Below are 25050 nucleotides of genomic sequence, written 5' to 3' on the forward strand. Positions count from 1 at the left end.
CACTCCAAAAATCTCCTCTTCTCAGAGTAGTGGAAGCTGTTTTAGCTGCAAGGGGGGGTGGGGGGGGGACGACATCCTGAAAAAAAGTCATGGCCGCGAGGGGTCTCCATTCCACCTAATTTGCAGTCCACTGCCTGTTGTCAGGCAAGATTCGTCAGTAGTAATAGACACAAAGAAGATGGCTCAGTGGAAATGGAGGATTGTCAGAGCTTGCTAAGATCCTGATAAAATAAATTCTAAATAGCTTTTGAAGATTATAGGAACCTCTTGTATATGTCTGTACTTGTGATTTCCCCATCCTTATCTGTTCGGTGAGCTCCGGAGCTGAAAACAAGCATAGTAGAAAAGGATGTCACAGAGGTAGATTACATAGAAGAGAAATGCCTCCTGCTTCTGGGTGAAATTGATCTACCTGTGCAACTGAAAGAGGAAATAATATGGCTGAAAGAGACATTAAGGAAGCCCAAAAAGACCTACTCCTTCACAGTTTCATTGTTCAAACGGCAAACTTTTTTTTTTTTTGGGGGGAAAACTCAGGTACATTTTAAGATTTAAGGCTGTCAGCGTGAACAGCTATCAGTGACTGACTGATATCTCTGCCTACACACTAACATAAAGAATGCTTTCAATCACTGATTACACCTCCCTCGTGTACAACTGAAATCAGAAAAAGTATAAATATTAATGTATATATTACAAGTTTTACTGAAGCCTTTGCCACAAAACTATATATCAGTCTGCTCTGCTTCTCCTGCTCTATAACATGTCTGCATTGCATTCTGTGATGATTAAAGATAAAATAATGAATTTCACAAATTTAAAGGGGTTGTCTCACCTCACCTGTCAAGGGCTGCAGCCGTTCCCTACCCTGAACTTTCTGTTACATATGGGGCGGTGCCTCAAAGTTTGATTGATGGCACAGGCAAGTGGCATGTTCCTATGGCTGCTAGTGAAGCATTTTCATTAGTAGCTTCCAAATTGCAGACTGTTAGCTCTATACTGTATTTGTATACAGAGATAACAGTGTCTCGGAGCTGGACAGCTGTGATCACTCTGCCTCACTATGAGGAAAAGTTCCAGTGCTGGAGTGCAAGCCTTGAAAATTTACATGTCATCAATCACAGGATGAATGCTGGCAGTGACTATGTCTATTAAAGGTCCAGGGCTATTGAGCAAGCCCTGGACCTGTAATATATTCCAAGGCCTGAGTGAAGTAGCTGTGTAGAACATCTCCAAGGCTACTGCACATGTCCTGTTGCTGTTCTACGCACACTACAAGCGCTGATGCAAGGTGGATGGGAAAAGAGCTGCTGTGCATTTTTGCCTATGTGTGCTCCTGGCCCACCAGAGACGCCGGATGGATGCGGTGTGCAAGTGCAGCCACTGTTGCTGGATTGCAGCAATGGCTGTAACCCCTGAAAACGAGCGTTGTATAACGGGATTGAACAATGCATTGCAGAAATGAAAGGAGGCAATTTGGATTACAAACTACTGTAGTAAGTGGCTTATACTGATGTTTTCATCATAATAAGAGCCATTTTATGAGGCAAGAAAACTCCTTTTCAGTTTTTCATCATTTTATGTTCTTATTCATGTGGTGTACATGTTTGCTAACTACACTGAATACTTTACCCAGCATTCTGTAAAAGTTGTTCCTTTTGAGAAGTACCCTAAAGCAGCAATATTTGGTGGTAGATGATTAATGTAAAAACTTATCATTTACAAAGACTGTGATTAACCACTGGCGCTTTTCTTACTTCATAAATACAGCTTAAAGTTTTATCTTGGAAAACCAGAAAATGACACATGCACTTTTTTTTTTTTTTTTTATTCCAAAATTCGAAGCAAGATTTAAAACAGGCGAAACCAGACAATAACATTGTATCCTATACAACTGAAATGATACTTAAAGAATCATTGTTTTGTTCAAAATAAGGAATTAAGGAAAATACATTAAATTAAATCCTTAAGCAATGACCAATTAAATAAAATAAAAAGATCTTTAAGAAAAAGGACAAAAGCAACTTTTATTTTTTCCTACATGTACAAATTGGTAGGAAAACACAAAAAGGTGTGTTCCTTGATCTGACAGTTTTTGCTCTTGCAAAAATAAAGTTTTTCATAGTCTCTAATGCAATGCTTTGGGTTCTTTCCACTTTCATGTAAGACAGAGTAGACACGTTTAGTCTTTGATGCACATTTTGGGAAGTAGTAATCTGTACTTGTAAGATAGCTACAATGTCCGTGTGCAAAAAGTTGCTTTTTTTGTGTGGAAAAGTCCTTATTGCAAGTATGTAAGATGAGCAGGTTGTTAGGATTTCCTCTGTCCGAAATGAAGTCTTTCTGCTTTTCCTTCAGTTAACAGCTCGTGGAATTTTAGGAGGCGGGGGAGGCATGAGTTCAGCATCCGGGTCCAGTGCATTTCTTTTAATTTGCCCTTGATTTGCTCCTGTGCATCGATCGATTAATTCAAATAGTATTTCCTTAGTTACTGGATGCTGGATGCTGTTACATACAGCTACCGAGAGAAAAAGTGCGTATTAAGAGAAATATCATGTGTACAAGGTACTACACAGAAGCAAATGGACAATGCACGGGTTGTGAGCGTCATGGCTATAGGGGATGCAGGTGTTGCAGTCACACAAATGTCTTGATGTGGATCTGGTAGTGTAACAAATTCCACGTTTGGATTCATAACTCATTGAAGAAATCACTGGAAAGATGGAGCATGGCCATCTTTAACAGACTTACCTTCAAAGGGGTTGTCTCACTTCAGCAAGTGGCATTTAGTAAGTAGAGAAAGTTAATACAAGCCACCTACTAATGTATTTGTTATTCTCCATATTGCTTCCTTTTCTGTCTGGATTCATTTTTCCATCAGATTATACACAGCTTGTTTCCATGGTTACAGCCACCCTGCAATCCAGCAGTGGTGTTTGCACATTATAGGAAAAAGCGATGGCATCCCTGGTGGCTGAGACTGTGGGAGCGCACATATTTTTTCCTATAGTGTGCAAGCATGGCCACTACTGCTGGATTGCAGGGTGGTTGGAACCATGGAAACGAGCAGTGTATAAAGTGATGGAAAAATGAATCCAGCCAGCAATGGAGGCACTATGGACAATCACAATATATTAGTAAGTGCCTTGCAGTAACTTCCTCTATGTAATAAATGCTATTTGATGAAGTGCGACAACCCCTTTAAGGACAATTTTACACAAGCATATTTTGTGTGTGAAACTTGCTCCTTGTGACAGCAGTATTTTTTGGACTGAACAATGCTCCCATGACAAGAGCTCACAGCATTATAATGATTTATGATGCTGTGTGTTCCTGCCCGACAGCAACTGTACTGAATTGTACTGGAGGCATTATGTGGGTACAACTCGGTACAGCCAAGATTGGGCTAAAACACACATTCATGTGAAAATATGGCCTAAGGCTTAGGCATTTCTTGCAGAAAATTTTTGCTCTACTCATTATCTAAACTAAATGTAAATGGACACCAGTTTGCATCATCTATCACCAGATGGATTGCTCATGATCAAACGTTTTAAAGGGGTTGTTTCACTTTAGCAAATAGCATTTATTGTGTAGAAGAAGTTAATACAAGCCACTAATGTATTGCGACTGTCCTTATTGCTTCCTTTGCTGGCTGGATCAATTTTTCCATCACACTGTACACTGCTCGTTTCTATGGTGTAAGAAGGAACAAGGGGCGGTCATTGACGGAAGATACGTGTCACCGAGGTTTCCTGTCCTCGGTGAGGTAAGAACCGGGTTTTTCCCTGAAGTGTCAGTTTTGTAGTTGCAGTCTGACACTTCAGCTGTTAGTATGGCTGTAAAGCCGATCCGGGCCGGTTCTTATTGGGAGCAGCCAAAGAGCAGGGTGGGTGCCTATTCCCCACGGTTCCAGGCCGGGTTTTGGCTGGGATATAAAAACCCAGCCAACACGTTCAGCTGGGGGGTGGATTATCCTCCATGACAGAGAAGCTGTGGAGTCTGTGTCTTGAGAGCCGCATGCTGGGGAAACAGGCCTCTAAAGCCTGCTGTGGACTGCGGGTGGAAAACTGCTGACCAGGTGAAGGCTTTTTGCACTGTGGACTTTGTGTGGTGTGAACAGGCACCGAAACTGAACACGGTTACTTTTTGCTTGTTTTTTCTTATGTGTGAATAAACACTGAACTTTGCTTTACAACCTTGTTTTGTCTCTGTACTGCATCTGCTTACCCTGGCTACCAGAGCGAATCCCCACAATGGTTACAACCATCCTGCAATCCTGCAGTGGTGGTCGTGCTTGCACACTACAGGAAAAAAACACTAGCTCATGTGCACTTCCAGGCTGGCGCTTCTTCCTATAGTGTACAAGCACGACCATCACTGATGAATTGCAGGGTTGTCGTAACCATGGAAAGGAGCAGTGTATAATGTGATGGAAATATGAATCCAGCCAGCAAAAGAAGCAATAATAATAATAATAATAATAATAATAATAATCACAATACATTAGTAAATGGCTTGTATTAACTTTCTCTACACGATAAATGCCATTTGCTGAAGTAAGAAGACCCCTTTAATTCTTTAGAATGTGTGAGTATCAGGCTCTGTTCACGTTAGAGTTAGAAGTGTTGTTTCAGTTTATTTTCATTACTGTGCACAGACGTTGGTGTTTCACATTTCTGTAATATCTTTTAGTGAAAGATATTTACTTGTACTAGAAAACAGGTTATGAAGAGTCTCCTGGGTTTTGCTAAGGAGAGTCTGTCTTCAGCATTATAATGAACACTTAAGATGCCTGTGTGTGACATACAAATACAAGCTTGCCTTTTCTCACTACCCCAAGCCTCTGCCTCACTATATAAGTCCTAACATTCTTCTTAGTTAATAAGCACAGGGAAGAGAGCGGAGATCAGGACTGCGGTGACAGTAAGTGTGGAGTAACATAGCATGCTTCCTATTAGTATAGAATGTTGCAGTCTTGCTCCTCTCACTATTTTATCAGTACTGTATGTGCTGGGACAACAGGGAGAGGAGCGTGTTACTGCACACTCACCATCATCGCAGCACAGCTACATCCAGTCCTATTAAAGTACACAATGAACAGAGCTGTGCAGTTCTGGTGCCAACAGTTGATCAGCAGGTGCGCAATGTGTTGACCATGCGCCAATCAGATATGGTATATTATCCAGCCAATATTAAAGTACTGGAAAACCTCTTTAAAATAGCACTCCCACAAAAATGTTATTCTCTCTTAGAAAGGTACTAGTAAACTGTAGTGAAGGTAATCTTCTTACTGGAGACTGTATTTGTAAGTTATTCACTCCCTTCTAATCCTCGGCTGTGTCATGTGACCAGCACTCTGATCTCCAACTGACAGAGGACAGGAAGTCAGTTACTTCTCTATTTATTCCTATGAGATAGGAATACACAGAGAAACTGGCTTCCTATCCACACTTAAGATGCTGTGTTATTTGGAAATTCAGAGTGCTGGTCACATGACACAGCTGAGGATCAGAAGGGAGGGGATGACACAGGCATTGGTAAGAAGATTACATTCACTACAGTTTACACCTTTTCCCTTACTAACAGGTTAGAGAGAAAAAATGTTTGTGGGAGTGCTTCTTTAAGGCCTCTTTCACACTGGCGTGTGCGCCCCATTGCCGTATTGTGTACCGCATTTGCGGATCCGCAATACACGGGTGCCGTTCCGTGGGCATTCCGCATCACAGATGCAGACCCATTCACTTGAATGGGTCCGCAAATCCGGAGATGCGGAATGGTACAGAACGGAACAAAACCCTACGGAAGCACTACGGAGTGCTGCCGTGGGGTTTCGTACCGTACTTCCATTCCGCAAAAAGATAGAACATGTCCTATTTTTTGTCGGAACGGCCGGATCGCGGACCCATTCAAGTGCGGCTGCCCCACGGACTGTGCTCGTGTATCGCGGCCCACATTTTGCGGGCCACAATACGGCAATGGGCCGCACACGCCAGTGTGAAAGAGGCCTGAGGCTGGATTTCTATGTTTTTGGTGCAGTTTTTGAAACCAAAACCATCAATGGATAATAGAGAACACAGAGAAAGCAAAAACTGATCCTTCTTCCCTTTTTGAATCCAATCCTGACATTGACTTCAAATGCAGCAACAAAAACCTGACTGAGGAAACTCATCTTAAAAGACACAAGTGAAAAAAATTCTTCTGAATAACCTGAACTAATATGTTATCAGCGGTAGAAACTATTCTAACTACTACACAACACTGGACTAAATATAAAATAACAAAAATAGAAGAGTAGTTGTTCACAACAACCAATCCAATTATTTTTTAACCTGTCATAGATAAATGACAAGCAAGTGCAGTGCTTCGCTGTCGGTATTTTTTTTTTTATAAATGAGACTCAAAATATCAACCTATACAAAAAAGAAGCCTTCAAAACTACTGACAGCACTACATAGGAGTCAGGGAGAGCGATGCAGACACAGTGACGGTCAAGGCCCTGTGACTAGAAGCGCCCAGGAGGCCGTCCCCTCATATTCGAAGCCCTGGGCTCTTTGCACCAAATGCTTTTCATCCCTTCCCGCTCTAGCAGTCTACCAACTGGACAGGAGAGTTGTCAGAGGGCAGGGATAGGTAGCACTAAACATGAAAAGACGGACTCCTGGGCAATTAGGGTAGCAGCATCGGAGGATGAAAACATTGACCTTTCAGTCATGCAACCTGTATATGACCATCACTCCATGGTATTATCACCTGTATAGTGCTGTCCACAGTTTTGCAGACCCAGAACTGCTGACAGACTCCCTTAAGTGGAACCTATCACATCGAACACATGTTTACAGAGCAGGAGGAGCTGAGCAGGTTAATGTATAGTTTTGTGGGAAAAGAACATTTACATTTCTGCTCACTCTGGGCTTTGAAGTCAAGGAGGTGGCCCTATCAGTGATCGACAGCTATCTCTGCATACAGGGCAGGTTGTCAATCACTGACAGGACCACCTCCTTGACTTCAATGCAGGCAATAAGCATATGTTATGCTAAATCTTTTCCCCAAAAACGATATAATTCGATTAGCTTCTCTGGCTCTATAACATACTGCCTGCAGATTACATACACACGGGACATATTTTGGTGCGGAAAATCTGCAAAGAATCCGCATGGATGTGGCTGTAGATTTGCATTGCAAAGGATGAAATGCAGAGCAGAAATTCACAGCATTATTTCACATGCTGCGGCTTTTAAAATCCACCCTGCAGGTCAAGTTATGTGTGGCTTTTGTTTTTGAATCTGCTGCAGCATGTGGATGAGAGTTTTGAAAATCTCACCCACTTTGATGTCCTTGTGTATTTTCCACACACAATTCCACTGTGGAAAATCTGCAGAATATCCGTCAAATATTAGCAAATTAAAAGTGGAAGTGCCTTACAGGGTATAGTTCTTATTATTCCTGAGACATTGTACTTACCCAAAGCGGTGTCATAGGCGTTTGGAAAGCTTTTATCAACTCTTTGCCGCATGAAGACCCAGCAATTGTTCTCAAACTTGCACTCTATGATTTTATTGTCATATTGTTTTAAGTCTTTAGTTACCTGTTCAGAAATGATGAGAAACAGGAAAATCACCATTACAATTCCATCTGCTCTACAGCCTCTTAAGTTGTCAAAGAATTGAAGATGCACGGGCACAGAAGCCTCAAGCTCTGAACGCATCAAACAAGCAGGGCATATAAAAGCTCAGAAGTGAATAGGTCTCTCTCTGCACGCTTGATGGCCATTACTTTAAATAGCGGTGACTTGGGATTTGGAGAAAGGCTACAGATTAGATTTTACATATTCTGCTTACACTTAACCGGTTTACAACAATTTTTGCTTTGCTAAACAGGATAAAGGCAGAACTCTGCTTCTCTGTATTATTGCCTAAAATAGAAAGGAGATTATGCAGTTGGTGAATTTGCCCTTAGCAATTAATCATTATCACTAGTCATCTATATATACTTCTGGAGAAACAGCTAGAGTCAGCCTATGCACTCACCCATATGAATCTTCCTGTTACAAATTAACGGATTACAGCTTTTAACGCATGGATGGTGCAACATGTTCAAGCTATTTATTCTACAGGAAATGTCATTGGGCTATCACATGTTAGGAGTAGTAGTCGTGACCCTGTTCAACAGCATTTGAACATCTGTTCTAAAACTGATCGATTCAATATAAGTACATCAGACACTATAAAGGATATGATTAGTAGGTTCACATCAAGTTTGGGCATTACATTTAGTGGGACCATTTAACATGTTCTTCTGGACATACTGTATATACCAAACATTTGCAACTGTGTGCCTATAGATGCTCTATATACTGGTACAGCTGACTATATCTGTAATGGACTCACATAAAAAAAAAAACGCACATCGTCGCATTTGCAATGAGAAAGTGTAGTAGACTACTTTTTACTACAGCTGAAACAAGGATATCAAGGATACATGAACATGATGGCCGACTGTATGGCAACAAAACATGAAGTATGTTTGGCTTATGAAAGTCTATGGGCCCATTAGCCATACAGGTCAGAAGAACTGATCTGAGGTGTGCCATGGGGCGTCTGATCAGAGGTCTGACATGAGGGGTCTGATAAGTGGTCTGACATGGGGGGGGTCTGATCTGAAGTCTGACATGGGGGGGTCTGATCATAGGTCTGACATGGGAAGGTCTGATCTAATATAGGGGTCTGATCTGAGGTGTGACATGGGGGTCTGATCTAATATTGCATGCCCTCAGAAACAGAGGGCATTCAATATTTGGCTGTCATCCACAAATGCATTTAATATGTATACTGTACACGGTACACAGCTGTCTTTAAAAAGTTTGTGCTTTTTATTAAAAATTGTAAAAAAAAAATACTTTTCTACAGTCAACTTCCTTTGTGATATATTTTCCCACCATTGTACCACATTTTTTTATGCAATCAGCAAAAATGTTTTTGGTTGAGTGTGTAGTCACTGATGCTTTCACATCATCACATGAAAATCTTCTTCCCCTTAAAGCTTATTTGAGCGGTCCAAAAAGGTGAAAATCAGATGGTAATTGCTAAATCTGGACTATAAACTGAGTGTTTCATGACCTCCCACTTTAATTGTTTGATGGTTTTGAATGAGTGGGCAGCAGTGTGGTGGTAGGTGTTGTTGGCACACCTTCTGTTCTCAAAAAGTGTATGATAAAACACTGTTCCTCTTTCGTTTCGCAGCCATCTTCACTACGGAGTGACAACACTTATAATAAACTGCAAAGTCAGCTGGCATGCCTGACAGACTTATCACATGGCGCTCTCAGACACGACCAATTACTCCTCCTCCCTCCCCGTTTTCAATGAAAATATAAAAAGGTGCAGAAACTTTGTGAAGACCCCTCGTATTTTCTGTGAGCACAGGGCACACCATGTATAAAAATATAACTTAATCATTAATACTCATAGAAACCTTTATGCAACTTTGTGAGGGAAAAAAAGCCATTCTGCTTGCATTTTTTCTTATGCACAGCAGTTTGAATAATGTGTTATTTTTTTGGTTTGTTATGATTGTGTTAGTACTATGGAGGGCAATTATCACTGCAGGTGTATTTGATTATACTTTTTAGATTGGACTTGGCATAGTCCCGTTTTGCCAAATTTTTTAAAATGTCGCACCGTTATAATATATGTGGTGCAAGAAGTTGGCTTATAGTGTGCTACAATTTATAGCTTTAGAAAAAATAACAGATAATAAAACACTTAAACCACACCCATTATTGTACTCCAAATCTCAAAGTGGCACTGGAAGGTGCAGAAATCAAAATGTCGCCCAAAAAGTTTTTGCCAATATTTGATACCAAAATACTGGTGTGCCAGGTTTCATAATTCCAAAGAACTATTGCCTGTCAATGTAAGTTGATTATATAATGCTTCTGGCATGGTCTAACAGAAATCATCTCCAGTCCTAGAAGATGCAGCAGGAGCACTGCTCTCTATAGCAGTGACAGTGCCCACAAGATCATGAAGGAACTCACATGTGATGGCTATATAAGGCTTAAAACCAGTGACAGGTGAAATGAATAAAACATAATTTCATTACAATGGGAAATGTAAAGGGAAAGGATATATTAGACAGCAAGTAAACAGTCAGTCAATTTGTTGGAAGCGGGAAGTGTTGACTTTGACATGAGCCAAATTGAGACTGATTGATGATTGGGTCAGAGAATCACCAAAACTGTGGGGTTTACATACCTATCAAAAGTGTCAGGAAGTGCAACTCTTGAACAGAAGACAGGGTCATGGATTCCACAGATCCATGGAGGCCCAAACACCAAGCAATTTAAGGGCTGTGTACATCACTTTTAAGATCTGAAAGTCAGACTCACCAAAGGTAGATGTTTCTTATATACACAAATGTATGGAAAGGTAACAACCTCCTGTATTCTTCATATGTCTTGGCTGTGGGGTAGAGGGGCAAGACGGAAGCCTTTACTTAACAAAGATAAACATCCAAGCCCATCTATGTTTTGCCAAAACCTACATGAAGTCTGCCAAAAGCATGTGGGAAAAAGTGTTATGGTGTGATGAGACCAAGGTTGAACTTTTTGGCCATAATTCCAAAAGGTATGCTCGGCGCAAAGCCAACACTGCGCATCATCAAAAGAGCACCATATCAACAGTAAAGCATGGTGGGGACAGCATTATGCTTTGGGGATATGTTTCTTCAGCATGAACTAGAGCTTATATTTGGCACAAAACATTCAGATCTCTGCTAAAAGCCTGAGGATGAAGAGGAATTTCACCTTTCAGCATGACAACCCAAAGCAACCTCCAAAACAAAGATCAAAGTTTTGGAATGGCTCAGCCAGACCCTAGACCTAAATCCAATTGAAAATCTGTGGGTTGACCTGAAGAGGGCTGTACAAAGGAGATACCCTCGCAATCTGAGAGATTTGGAGCGCTTTTGCAAAGAAGAGTAGGTAAAGATTGCCAAGTCAAGATGTGCCATGCTGATAAGACTCCTACCCAAAACGACTGAATGCTGTCATAAATTCAAAGGGTACTTCAACAAAGTATTCATTTTAGGGTGTGCATATTTATTTTTCCACCCTAAAAGATTTTTAAAAAAAATCAAATTGAATTGTGCAGATTATAGGTGGAAAAAGTTCTGAAATTATTTTTGGGCATTTTAATAGGGGTGCGTAGACTTTTTATATTGACTATCCACTGTGTGTATGTATATATGTATATATGTGTGTATATATATATATATATATATATATATATATAGCCTTCAGGTAAAGCGATCTCTGGAGTTGGTTTACATTCACCAGATAAAAACATTTATTTCATAGTTACATGGTTTATGAAAAATCTTTCCTTTAGAAAAAGAAAAAAAACAGCACTCCTATAATCGGAAAGTAGACATTCAAAATTACAGCAATTTATCCACTTAATGATGTAGAATGCAAACATCATTTTTCTTTACGCCTTTGTATTGTGCTGCCTAAGCTCCTCTTTGCCAGGGTTGAGAATTAAGGGATCAAAGTGTGGGGTCAGTGAGGCATCTTTAATTCTCAATTAACTGTAAAATCTGCAAAATCAGCCTCCCGTTCTAGCATTCAAGCAGGTGTTTGGGTCTGAGCCTACAATAAAAAAAGGCATTTTCCTCTTCAGCTGGTAGGCACTGGACATGTACATGTTCTCACATGCCAAAGCTAAACCTGCTCAGGATTAACCAATCCAATGATCGTGCTACAAGCTTTGGAAGGAACACTCAGAGTGAATGGAGATGATTATATTTGGGATCTGCACAAGGAGAATACATATTTCTATTCTTGTCCAGAAATGAGAATTTTGCACTTGCTGATGCATTCGGTGGGTAATGGTTGGGAGTCTTAATTGCCTGTAAGTATATTATTAGGGCCACTTGTAAAGACTGCAATTCTCATTTCAATTAAGTATTTGACCATTTCTTTTTATGCAGTGTATGTGACCAGTAAACCCACATATTAGATCATTAATTTGCACATATGCCAATTTGATTTTACAATGTTAATAATGAGGAAGAAACATAATAGAAACAGTAAGCAGGCATAAAAAAGACTGATTGGGGGCAGAGGGCATTTTTAGCTTCAGAAGACCTCATTTTAATATTAACAGCACTTTTATGGTGCTGCTCCAATTCTGACAAACTGCGCTCATTAAATTACAGATTCAATTAAGTATCAAATGGGTACTGGGTAAAGTCATTCAGGAATATCGATAGAAATGAACTTGTGCACTTAATTCTTAGATCACTAGCTATCATTTTCCTCTACACTTTTTACCTTTGACTTGTGACCCTTTTATGACAGAAGATGCCTGTGATGAAACGGGATTTTGGCTTTAAAAGCATTTATGTTATCTAAGAAATACTGCTTATAATGATTGTAATTTTCAATTGTATGTCATTCTAGTCTTGGCATTCACTGCTGTTCAGGCTCTTTATGTATCCCGATGTTGCCTTGATAAGAATTTAAATTGCATGGATGCCATCTGTCTGGATTATAATCTCGGATACAAGATATCAGCAGATCCACTTTACCAAACTACATGCTACTCGCTAAACCTGGAAAGCATCTCTCCTGAACAAGGTCTCTTCTGGAGCACAGAGTGAAACATATAACTGCACAGAGCTCATTTGAGCTGCTAGATCACATAGAATTTGGGAATTCTCCCAGCACTGAAATGTTTTTTTTCACATTCGGTGCTTTTGCCAAATCCTATCAATTAAAAGAGAAAATTGTCGACTGATGAAAATGAAAACTTTAATGTGTTAGGTTATAGGAGTGTGTGATGACGCGCTGATAGCCTAATCTTCATTATGGAAACGCTGCCCTTGAGCTTCAGTATAGTCTTATCTATAAACAATGCAAAATGGCAAGGCCCCAAATCTGGCTGCTACCAGCAAATTATATTCCAATGTAGGATAGGCTGTCTGTCTTGACAGACTATCTAGTAGCTCAGTAGTCTCAATAATTATAATGTCGTGAACTGAGTGTGCCTTGTGAGATCTAATAATATGTAACATCTCCCCACTTAGCCCATCTCCCCACTCAAGACTTGAGTTAGGGTCAGAGACAAGTAGGCTTAGCTGTATGGTAAATACGGAGCATCATTTGCAGATCTCGCCTAAGAAGCAACCACCACCGCAAACCACCAAGCCCTCACTAGGACAAAACACCATAGAAATACCTTATCAAAGAGTTATACGCACCAAAGTGCGTTTGTAAGAATTTTTGTAACACTGTTTCACTTATTTTAAAGAGATTAATAAAGGTTATGTATTATTAGATCTCACAAGGCACACTCAGCAAATTATATTGTGGCAACCTTTTTGAAACCTCCTGCACCAAAAACCAAAAAGTAAGTACGATTGTGAAGCATTTGCAGAGTTTGCATTGATACTAAAAAACAATATTATCTACTCCATGGGACATGGGAATCTCTTGGCACTTGCCCTGTCCCTGTTGGTAAGTGAAAAAGAAACAGTAAGAATGAGGGAGCGAAAGGGTAAAGAACACATCATCAGTATTATCCTTTATCAAGCATGTGCAAGGGATATAAACCAAAATGAGGGTCATTTACTAAAGACCAGCGTTGTACATTCTGGTCTTAATAAAAAAAAAAATGCCGCTGGAAGATGCAGCCAATTTACTAACAAGTGCACCCTGCTTATCACATCTACGGCATCTTCTGCTGTCCGTGTGCCAGAACTGAAATCTATTTCTGGTGTGATGGACAACAGTTTTTTGGTCAGGTTGTGCAGATCCTGCCAGTGGCACGTCTCATTTCACCCACACTGCATCCGTTTTTTTGTAACAGCAGCGAGAATGTCAGAAATCGCAAAAAAGTTGCAAAAATCTGTAGAAAAACAGCACTTGCGACATTTCCATGCCAGGAAACTGGTGTAGCGGTATGGTAAATGACCCCCACTGTGTTCAATATGATTTTTATATTTCTTTATGGACATCTATACAGAGGTGTTTGACATTTGCATTGGTTCACTTGAGGTAAAATTACATGTGCTGTAAAAAATATTAACTATAATTAAATATAAACCTATCATAATAATCAACCAAAAGAAAAGCGTAACAAAAAAAATTAGTTAACCTTAAATGAACAAAAAATAGAAAAATGCTGAAAATAAGAACAACAAATTCTTTACGTAAGTTTCTTAATAACTATGTTTACCACATCCTGCAGTAATAAAATATATGGTGTTAAACATTTTTGCTAGCATGGTGGGATTATTACAGGTTCAGCAGCAGACCTGTCATACCACTGTAATTGTGTTCGGTAAATCACACAAGAGATTTGAATTCTAGTAGGAGGGAAGTATGCTTTTACCTACTTTACAATCCTACTTTAACAACCAAGGAGTTGAAAGTCAACCAGCAAGGTATTATTCTTTGACAGAACTGAAAATGATCCGCAACAAAAATCCCTACATACCGTAAGAATATATCATAAGTAAAACAAGCCTATAAGCCTCCTAAAACAGGGGGAAAAAAACTCAGGTATGCTTACAAACACAAAGCTTTATGGAAATCACACTGTCCAATCAAATTTTGTAAAATAAAGAGGCAAGAGTGCCCTCACACGTTGCAGAATTTTCCGCAACAAAATTCGCAGGTGGGGATTTGACAAAGTTGCTGTTGCTGGAAGTTTTGTTGCAGATTTTACTATAACAGAATAATAGTGCGTTTTGCACTCGCGTGAGAAAAATCACACATGTTTGGTACCCAAACCCGAACTTCTTCACAGAAGTTCGGGCTTGGGATTGGTGTTCTGTAGATTGTATTATTTTCCCTTATAACATGGTTATAAGGGAAAATAATAGCATTCTGAAAACAGAATGCATAGTAAAACAGCGCTGGAGGGGTTAAAAAAAAATTCAAAATCATTTAACTCACCTTAGTCCACTTGTTCGCGATGCCGGCATCTGCTTCTGTCCCCTTTACTGAATAGGACCTGTGGTGAGCATTAATTATACGTCAAGGACCTTTGATGACGTCACTCCGGTCATCACATGGTACGTCACATGATCTTTTACCATTGTGATTCACAATCTACAGAACACCGATCCCAAGCCCGAACTTCTGTGAAGAAGTTCGGGTTTGGGTACCAAACATGTGCGATTTTTCTCACGCGAGTGCAAAACGCATTACAATGTTTTGCACTCGCGCGGAAAAATCGCGGGTGTTCCCGCAACGCACCCGCACATTTTTTACCGCAACGCCCGTGTGAAAGAGGCGTAAAACAAAACATGCAATGCAACCGCTCTCTGAAAACCAAATAAAGGACAACAATGCATAATAATTGCTAGTGCTTTACTTATAAATTAGAGATGCTTGGCAAATACATTTTGTACAAAATTATTTGAGCCCGTGCGGCAGACTGGCTCGAATAATTTTGTACAAAGTGTATTTGCCAAGCATCTCTAATTTATAAGTAAAGCACTAGCAATTATTATGCGTTGTTGTCCTTTATTTGGTTTGCAGAGAGCTGTTGCATTGCATGTTTTGTTTTACGAAGTTATGAAGAGGCGCCGGCTTCTTCATAACTTGAGCGGATCCTCTGCCAGATCTAAGTGTAAGACAGCTTCCGGGCTGTCTTACATTTAGACCTTTTTCTATGCCTAAAACAGGCGTAGTAAATGGTAAATGAGACGGGCCTACCTGCCCTTCCTAGCCAACGCCACACCTACAATTCTAGACTTTTAGACGTATTTCAGATTGATAAATGACCCCCATAGCTTGGAAGGCTGAAATAAAGACATCTGTCCAACCAGTTCAGCCTGTTATCCTGCACGTTGATCCAGAGGAAGGCAAAAAAACAAAACTGTGAGGTAGAAGCCAATTTTCCTCATTTTAGAGGAAAAATTCCTTCCCCAACTCCAATCAGGCAATCAGAATAAATCCCTGGATCAAAAAATTCTTCAAAGTGTGAGGGAACCCTAACCATAGTACATAGAAAGATGCTATGAGATGACATACTGCTAAAAGCAATAAAGCTAAACCAATACAGGAAATAGTATTCATTATTTCTGGCAAATATAAAAATAGAAATCTTGCGATAACATTTTTTAGAAATTTCTGTAAGTTTAATTTTCTCACAACAAAAAAAAAATGAGTTAAAAAGTGTATACCACCTCCTGTCAAAGCAATTGAATCTGCTGATAATATTAATTAATTGCAAACACAAATATGAGAGAAAGCACCAACGCACAGCAAAAAAGATGGAGGAGGTCTGTGTTAGTTGGCTCACTTCCTAGAATGTACTCCAGAATAGTCAGCAACTGTGTAGGTAGTTAATTATACTGCGTGCGAATGCATCCCTCCACTCCTAAAAATAATAAGTGCTTTCTCTTGGAATGTGAAATGGTCATACCCACTATGTCTGTAAGGTTACATGAATCCTTGGCCAAAGATGATGTGCCCTTTACGAGCAGACATCCAGATCAACGTCTGGCCCTGACGAAGGCATAGCGTTCAAGCATTTTACACAAGGACAGGAGGAGATGACGTGTAGGTCAGGTAATTTTGTCAAGGCAGCGTGCTGGGGGAATGTCATCCATTGCTCACGTGCAAGTAACATAACATTACTCAGACATTTACTAATGCAATTACTCCATTTCTAGATAAATAAAGGAACTGAGCAATAAGCAGCATCTATTATTGTGACAGCTGTTTGTTACATACAGAACTTCCTGGCATGTGGCTGGAACAGTTGATATATGTATCATAATTAAGCATAATGATGTTAAAAGAATAATTAACTACAGCCATATGATTAACTATTCCCATAAGTCTACAACCAAGCTCCATCGACATCATAAACTAGGAGGAAGAGGAAAGCAGCACAGGACTTCGGCAAAGGGCTAATGAAGGCTAATCCGTTGATTTAGAATGCAAATTAGTGCTTCATCCTCATATTCCTGCATATGAAATAAAGTGCACAGTATATCATTTACTGAAGGCTATTAAAAGGACGCAGTCCAGCAAATCCAGACAGTCTACGACAATGTCAGACTACTGCCTTTACATTTCTAAATGACAACAATGAATGGGTAGCACCAGACAATCAACATTTACAAGACTGCTATACATTTCCATAAGCGTTAAAGGGGTTGTGCGAAGTATGGAGCTTATCCGCTGGCAACCAGATAGGGGATATCTAATTGACTGGCTGTTGTCCGATTGCTGGGACCTATACCCATCCTGAGAAAGGGGGATCCATGTTCCCATCCTGATGGAGAGGCATGTCGAGCATACTCCCTGTCGCTCTATTCATTCTTTATGGAACTGTTGGATATAGTCGAGCGCTGCGGATAGAGAAGAACTTTCATACTTGGCACAACCTTGTTAATGTTCTGCTGTTCTATCAAATCAGTCTTTTTTGACACGATGCGCTGTTCCTGCTGTGAACAGCTCCTGAGGTGACTATTCTGAAGCTCTTACGGTGAAGAAGCCTTCTCGCCTGTGGAGAGTAAACTCTCTTCACTAGACAGAGGACGACTTTAACATGGATTCTCAGCCACAATACGACCCCTACTCCATATACTAAATGGAAAAATCCAAGGCAGCACAAACCGTAGCTAGAGTCAGCAGTGCCCGCAGTTTGGACGCGACCCACCGTCAAAGCATACAAAAAAAGAAGACTCCAGATACTATACAGATAAACACAATGAGGTCTCCAAACAGCCACATGATGATGTTTCGTCCAGAATCTTATCCAGTAGTAGTGTGAAAATGGAAAATAACACTCCTTTTATAGGCACCTTCGCATGGTCAGTATATGGTTAATATTTTAACCCGTATTTGTAAGTGGGCAGCATAGTGGCTCAGTGGTTAGCAGGAGTCTGTTCTACATGCGTTTCTGTGGTACTCTGTTATCATGCAGCACAACAAGGTGTCCATTTTATTCATTTTCTTAAAGGGGCTATCCCAAAAATCAAAAAAGAGAAATGCACATCATTATTTTAACTGTATCAATGCAAAAATAAAAATAAAATAAAAATAACTCACTTTCTAGTGCAATTTTCACCCTTTTTAAGGCTATTACTCCTTTGCAGCACTTTCTTTCTCCTTCTGTGGGTGGGCAGCAGCTCTTCACATGTGACCATCAAGCACTTGCATCTCCCAGAAGTGCACTGGAGTCCCTCACACACTGCCCCAGTGATACCACTAATAAATAGCACTTTGGCAGGTAATGCCTCCTCCGCCCAATTCCCTTCATCACTGTCTAGGGAGACATAGCTATATATTTCTAGGAAGGGACAAATAAATGAGAAATGTCTGGTCTGCTTTACCTGCTTCCCTATGAGATAATTACTGCACCTCTGAATGCAGAAGAAAGTAGACCAGAATTTCACCTGCAGGAGAAACAACAGGGGGCGCTACCAGAGAAGAAAATGTACATAAAAACCTAGGAATAATTTTGTAATAATATTGTCCTATTCATTTCATAGTAATAGTTTTCATGGGATAATCCCTTTACAGAATGTAATTCTAAGCCACAAAACAACATGTTTCAACTTCATAAACAAGTATGCTAGTCTGGAAGTGTAAAGGAAAGTGTTTTTATTCAATTACTCTAAAAGGTCACTTTAAGCAGACTACGTCTGACATTATAAGTGGATTCAGCACAGACTAAATTATAAACTTTGAGTCTTGCTGCCAGGTAATAAATTGTGCTCCATATTCTTTTCACTGAATTACAGTCTACCGGCAGGAAGCATGAACTCAGGGAAACTGTTTTCCAAACTACTTCTGCAATCAAAACTCGGTAAAGGAGGTTAAACATATAACTTAGCTACATGTGAACATATATTGGGGTGGACGGTGTGAATCAAGGTGATGAAATGCGGTCACTTCCTGTCTCCCACTTGTCAATGCAGCCCCCTGCTGCAGTACACCAAAGTCCAGCATGTCAGTACCATGACAATTAAGGATCAGTCACACAGAAGTACTTAAAGGGGTTGTGTAACTTCAGCAAGTAACATTTATCATGAGGAGAAAGTTAATACAAGCCACTTACTAATGTATTGTTATTATCTAAATTGCTTCCATTACTGGCTGGATTCATTTTTCCATCACATTATACACTGCTTGATTCTATGGTTTCTATGGTTTCGACCACTTTGCAATCCATCAGCGGTGATCGTGCCTGCAAACTATAGGGTACAGTACCTGGAGGCCAGGATAGTGGGAGCTTACATAGGCTGGTACCTTTTTCTATAGTGTGCAAGCACGGCCACCGGTAAAGAGAACCGGTCATCAACTTTATTCTGACCTCACTGAGGGCAGCATAAAGTACTGACAGAAATGCTGATGTCAGCGGTGTGTCACTCATGAGCTAAAAGTAAGTGGTCGCCGAGAACCAGCATCATAATCATTGCAGCCCAGGCCTTGAAAAGAGTCAAATCTACCTGAGAAGAGTCCTGGTTATTCCTAATCTCCTGCTCTCTCTCCCCTCTGCTGATGATTGGCAGTTCTCTCCTAGAGAGAAAGGGAGAACTAGGTAGAAGCCGGTCAGTCATCAGCAGGTGGGCAGGAGAGCAGGAGATCATGAATAACCAGGACTCTTCTCAGGTGGTCAGGACTCTTTTTCAGGCCCAGTCTGCAACCACTTTTAAATGACAGAACGCTGCAATCAACTCACCTCATTTTGCCGTTAGTACGGGCTGCATAAAGTTGATGACAGGTTCCCTTTAATGGATTGCAGAGTGGTCGTACGACCATGGAAACGAGCAGTGTATAATGTAATGGAAAAATGAATCTAGCCCGCAAAGGAAGCAATATGGATAATAACAATACATTAGTAAGTGGCTTGTATTAACTTTCTGTACATAATAAATGCTATTTGCTAAAGTGAAACAACCCCTTCAAAGCTCAACCTACAGTATAATTCACATTTTTCCATAAATATATGAGGAGATAATAAGATTTCATTTGAAATTAAATACACTACTCCCCAATTATTGATGGCTGATGTCTTTAACCCCTTAAGGACGTATGGCGTACCGGTACGCCCTATTTCCCGAGTCCTTAAGGACTCAGGGTGTACCGGTACGTCCTAACTTTAAATAGGTATTCCGGCGCCGCGGGGGTTAATCGCAACGGGATGCCGGCTGAAATCATTCAGCCGGCATCCTGTCACAACGCCAGGGGGGTCATGTGACCATCCGTATCGGCGATCGCCGCAAACCGCAGGTCAATTCAGACCTGCGGTTTGCTGTGATTTCTGCAGTTTCTGATCCCCGCGATCAGAAACTTTAGTATTCCTAAAATATATCTGTATCCCCCCCTGCACCCCTGAGTGATTTTAGCCCGGTGGGAGGTGCAGGGGGAGGGTTGCGGGCTGTGCGGGAGGCGGGATCGCGATCCCCCGCCCGCCTCCCCTTGAATAATCGTTGGTGTACAGTGGGTATACCAGGGTGCCAGCACATTGCTGGCACCCTGGTATAAAGGGCTGACATCTGTGCAGAAAAGGAAAAGGTTAACTGTCATCGGTCAGGGAGCTCCCTCCCTCTCCCATCGGGGGGCTGCTGTGCCTTTGCAGCCCCCCGATGGAGAGGGAGAGAGCCCCCCGACAGCCCCCTGCCAGCCCCGTGCTCACCCTTCCCCGTCTGCGAAGTTGCGGCAGACGGGGAAGGTTCCCATGGCAATCAGGCGTCCTGCTGTCCATGGTGCTGAACAGATCTATTCTAAAAGCGTAGATCTGTTCAGTGTAAGTAAAATACAGTACAGAACCCTATATAGTGTACTGTACTGTATTATACAGACATCAGACCCATTGGATCTTCAAGAACCAAGTGGGTCTGGGTAAAAAAAAAGTGAAAAAGGTTAAGAAAAAAAAAACACATTTATCACTGAATAAAAATTCAAAAAATAAAATACACTACACATATTAGGTATCGCCGCGTCCGTAACGACCTGATCTATAAAACGGTCATGTTACTTTCGCCGCACGGTGAACGCCATAAAAATAAAAAAATAAAAACTATGAGAAAATTGAAATTTTGCCCACCTTACTTCCCAAAAAAGGTAATAAAAGTGATCAAAAAAGTCGCATGTACGCCAAAATAGTACCAATCAAACAGTCATCTCATCCCGCAAAAATCATACCCTACCCAAGATAATCGCCGAAAAACTGAAAAAACTATGGCTCTTAGACTATGGAAACACTAAAACATGATTTTTTTTTTGTTTCAAAAATGAAATCATTGTGTAAAACTTACATAAATAAAAATAAAGTATGCATATTAGGTATCGCCGCATCCGTATCGACCGGCTCTATAAAAATATCACATGACCTAACCCCTCAGGTGACCACCGTAAAAAAATAAAAATAAAAACGGTGTAAAAAAAGCCATTTTTTGTCATCTTACGTCACAAAAAGTGTAATAGCAAGCGATCAAAAAGTCATATGCACCCCAAAATAGTGCCAAACAGTCATCTCATCCCGCAAAAAATTAGACCCTACTTAAGATAATCGCCCAAAAACTGAAAAAACTATGGCTCTTAGACTATGGAGACACTAAAACAATTTTTTGGTTTTAAAAATGAAGTCATTGTATAAAACTTACATAAATAAAAAAAATTGCATACATATTAGGTATCACCGCGTCCGTGACAACCTGCTCTATAAAAATACCACATGATCTAACCTGTCAGATGAATGTTGTAAATAACAAAAAAAAAACGTGCCAAAAAAGCTATTTCTTGTTACCTTGCCGCACTAAAAGTGTAATATAGAGCAACCGAAAATCATATGTACCCTAGACTAGTACCAACAAAACTGCCACCCTATCCCGTAGTTTCTAAAATGGGGTCACTTTTTTGGAGTTTCTACTCTAGGGGTCCATCAGGGGGGCTTCAAATGGGACATGGTGTAAAAAAAAAAAAAGTCCAGCAAAATCTGCCTTCCAAAAACCGTATGGCATTCCTTTCCTTCTGCCCGTACAGCAGTTTACGACCACATATGGGGTGTTTCTCTAAACTACAGAATTAGCGCCATAAATAATAAGTTTTGTTTGGCTGTTAACCCTTGCTTTGTAACTGGAAAAAAAATATTAAAATGGAAAATCTGCCAAAAAAGTGAAATTTTGAAATTGTATCTCTATTTTCCATTAAATCTTGTGCAACACCTAAAGGATTAACAAAGTTTGTAAAATCAGTTTTGAATACCTTGAGGGGTGTAGTTTCTTAGATGGGGTCACTTTTATGGAGTTTCTACTCTAGGGGTGCATCAGGGGGGCTTCAAATGGGACATGGTGTCAAAAAACCAGTCCAGCAAAATCTGGCTTCCAAAAACCATACGGCGCACCTTTCACTCTACGCCCCGCTGTGTGGCCGTACAGTAGTTTACGGCCACATATGGGGTGTTTCTGTAAATGGCAGAGTCAGGGCAATAAAGATACAGTCTTGTTTGGCTGTTAACCCTTGCTTTGTTAGTGGAAAAAATGGGTTAAAATGGAAAATTAGGCAAAAAAATGAAATTCTCAAATTTCATCCCCATTTGCCAATAACTCTTGTGCAACACCTAAAGGGTTAACAAAGTTTATAAAATCAGTTTTGAATACCTTGAGGGTGTAGTTTATAGAATGGGGTCATTTTTGGGCGGTTTCTATTATGTAAGCCTCGCAAAGTGACTTCAGACCTGTAGTGGTCCCTAAAAATTGGGTTTTTGTAAATTTCAGAAAAATTTCAAGATTTGCTTCTAATCTTCTAAGCCTTGTAACATCCCCAAAAAATAAAATATCATTCCCAAAATAATTCAAACATGAAGTAGACATATGGGGAATGTAAAGTCATCACAATTTTTGTGGGTATTACTATGTATTACAGAAGTAGAGAAACTGAAACTTTGAAATTTGCTAATTTTTCCAAATTTTTGGTAAATTAGGTATTTATTTATGCAAAAAAATTAATTTTTTTGACTTCATTTTACCAGTGTCATGAAGTACAATATGTGACGAATGGCCTGGATAAGTCAAAGTGTTTTAAAGTTATGAGCACTTAAAGTGACACTGGTCAGATTTGCAAAAAATGGGGTTAAGGGCTCGTCCACTCATAACAAAATTGGTGTGGATGATCAGAGAACCATTGCCACAGGGTCCCCGGGGAAGGCAAGTATACTGTCCTCTTATTTTTGCTGCTCAGCTGTTTTCTGTAGGTAAAATCTGCACCAAAATCTGCATGATTTGGCCTCTGCCTATTTCCCTGTGGATTCTTGTGGAACTTCTGCTGAAATTTTCCACTGCAGTGTATAGACATACCCTAATTGTTTGCCATTTTTAGGCTTGCTGAGGGATCATATTACACAGGGTGGATCAGCAGAACTGTGTATGAGACAGAGAAGGGGAGGGGGAATCTTTAAGGAAAGACTACAATTACCTACATTATTTTTCCAGTTCAAGATATTTCCCACTATTATAAGTAACACTCTATAGCTATTGTAAGCATCACGTTCTGTCAGTTAAGCATCTAACTTCCATGACCCCACTGGTGCCAAGAATGAAGGGGCCATAGCACTAGCTAAAGATAACCTGTCACTAAAAAAAATACAGTGCATCTGCAGGCAGCAGATTGATATATACCGTAGTTTTGTTGGAGATTATTCAGTACAACTTGTAATTTTTACATTTAAATCTCTGCTCTGACTTAAGTTGTACATGGGGAAGTGTTATCAGTAATTGACAGCATTCTCTGTGTAAGTGTGTATACATAGATAGATGTCAGTCACTTATAGCTCTACACGGGGGAGGTGTTATCAGTGATTGATAGCATTCTCTGTGTAAGTGTGTATACATACAGTTAGGTCCATATATATTTGGACAGAGACAATACTTTTCTAATTTTTGTTCTGTACATTACCACAATGGATTTTGAACAAAACAATTCAGATACAGTTGAAGCTCAGACTTTCAGTTTTAATTCAATGGGTTAAACAAAATGATTGCATAAAAATGTGAGGAACTAAAGCATTTTTTAAACTCAATCCCTTAATTTCAGCGGTTTAAAAGTAATTGGACAAATAATTGTAAATAAAATGTTAATTTCTAATACTTGGCTGAAAACCCTTTGTTAGCAATGACTGCCTGAAGTCTTGAACTCATGGACATCACCAAACGCTGTTTCTCCTCCTTTTTAATGCTCTACCAGGCCTTTATTGCAGCGGTTTTCAGTTGCTGTTTGTTTGTGGGCCTTTCTGTCTGAAGTTTAGTCTTTAAAGGGTTTCTACCACTTCGTTTTGACATAATTAGCTTTCAGACACTAGCGATCCGCTAGTGTCTGATCTACCAAGCAATCCTAATATAATAGCTTTTTGTGCAGCCGTTTTGCTAAAAAACTAACTTATATTGATATGCTAATGAGCCTCTAGGTGCTATGGGGGCCCTCCAGCCCACCCATCTCCTCCGGAATGCGATCCTCCCTGTGAGCCAGCGGACGAATTCTTGCGCATGCGCCGTGCGCGTCTGTATTCGGCGCAGGCGCAGTTAATGTCTGACCGCTTTCTGCACAGACATCTCCACTGCGCCTGTTCCTCGGAGCACTATGACGTCATCGGCGCAGGCGCAGTGGAGATATCTGTGCAGGGAGTGGTCAGACATTCACTGCCCATGCGCCGAATACAGACGTGCACAGCGCATGCGCGAGAATTCGTCCGCTGGCTCACAGGGAGGATCGCATTCCGGAGGAGATGGGCGGGCTGGAGGGACGCGCTGGGCGGCGGCATTTTGTGAAGGTAGACCGAGCCTCTAGGTGCTAATGACGCCCCCATAGCACCTAGAGGCTCATTAGCATATCAATATAAGTTAGTTTTTTAGCGAAACGGCTGCACAAAAAGCTATTATATTAGGATTGTTTGGTAGAGCAGACACTAGCGGATCGCTAGTGTCTGAAAGCTAATTATGTGAAAACGAAGTGGTAGAAACCCTTTAACAAGTGAATTCCATGCTCTATTGGGTTCAGATCAGGTGATTGACTTGGCCATT

The 25050-nt window shown here is 40.4% G+C and overlaps 1 protein-coding gene across 1 annotated transcript in view; it reads right to left on the reverse strand.

Annotated features, from left to right (window-relative positions):
* Nucleotides 1–1850: 1850 nt before the first annotated feature.
* RNGTT (RNA guanylyltransferase and 5'-phosphatase) overlaps nt 1851–25050 on the reverse strand; it is a 420910-nt gene continuing 397710 nt past the window's right edge. The window contains exons 15-16 of the mRNA XM_040428751.1: nt 7465–7588; nt 1851–2518 (exon numbers count right to left, since the gene is read on the reverse strand). Of these exons, the coding sequence (XP_040284685.1) occupies nt 2355–2518; nt 7465–7588 (288 nt within the window). The 3' untranslated portion in view covers nt 1851–2354. The remainder of the gene's footprint in view (nt 2519–7464; nt 7589–25050) is intronic.

The sequence above is a fragment of the Bufo bufo genome, chromosome 4 (genome assembly GCF_905171765.1).
Source record: "Bufo bufo chromosome 4, aBufBuf1.1, whole genome shotgun sequence".
Taxonomy (NCBI): Eukaryota; Metazoa; Chordata; class Amphibia; order Anura; family Bufonidae; genus Bufo; species Bufo bufo.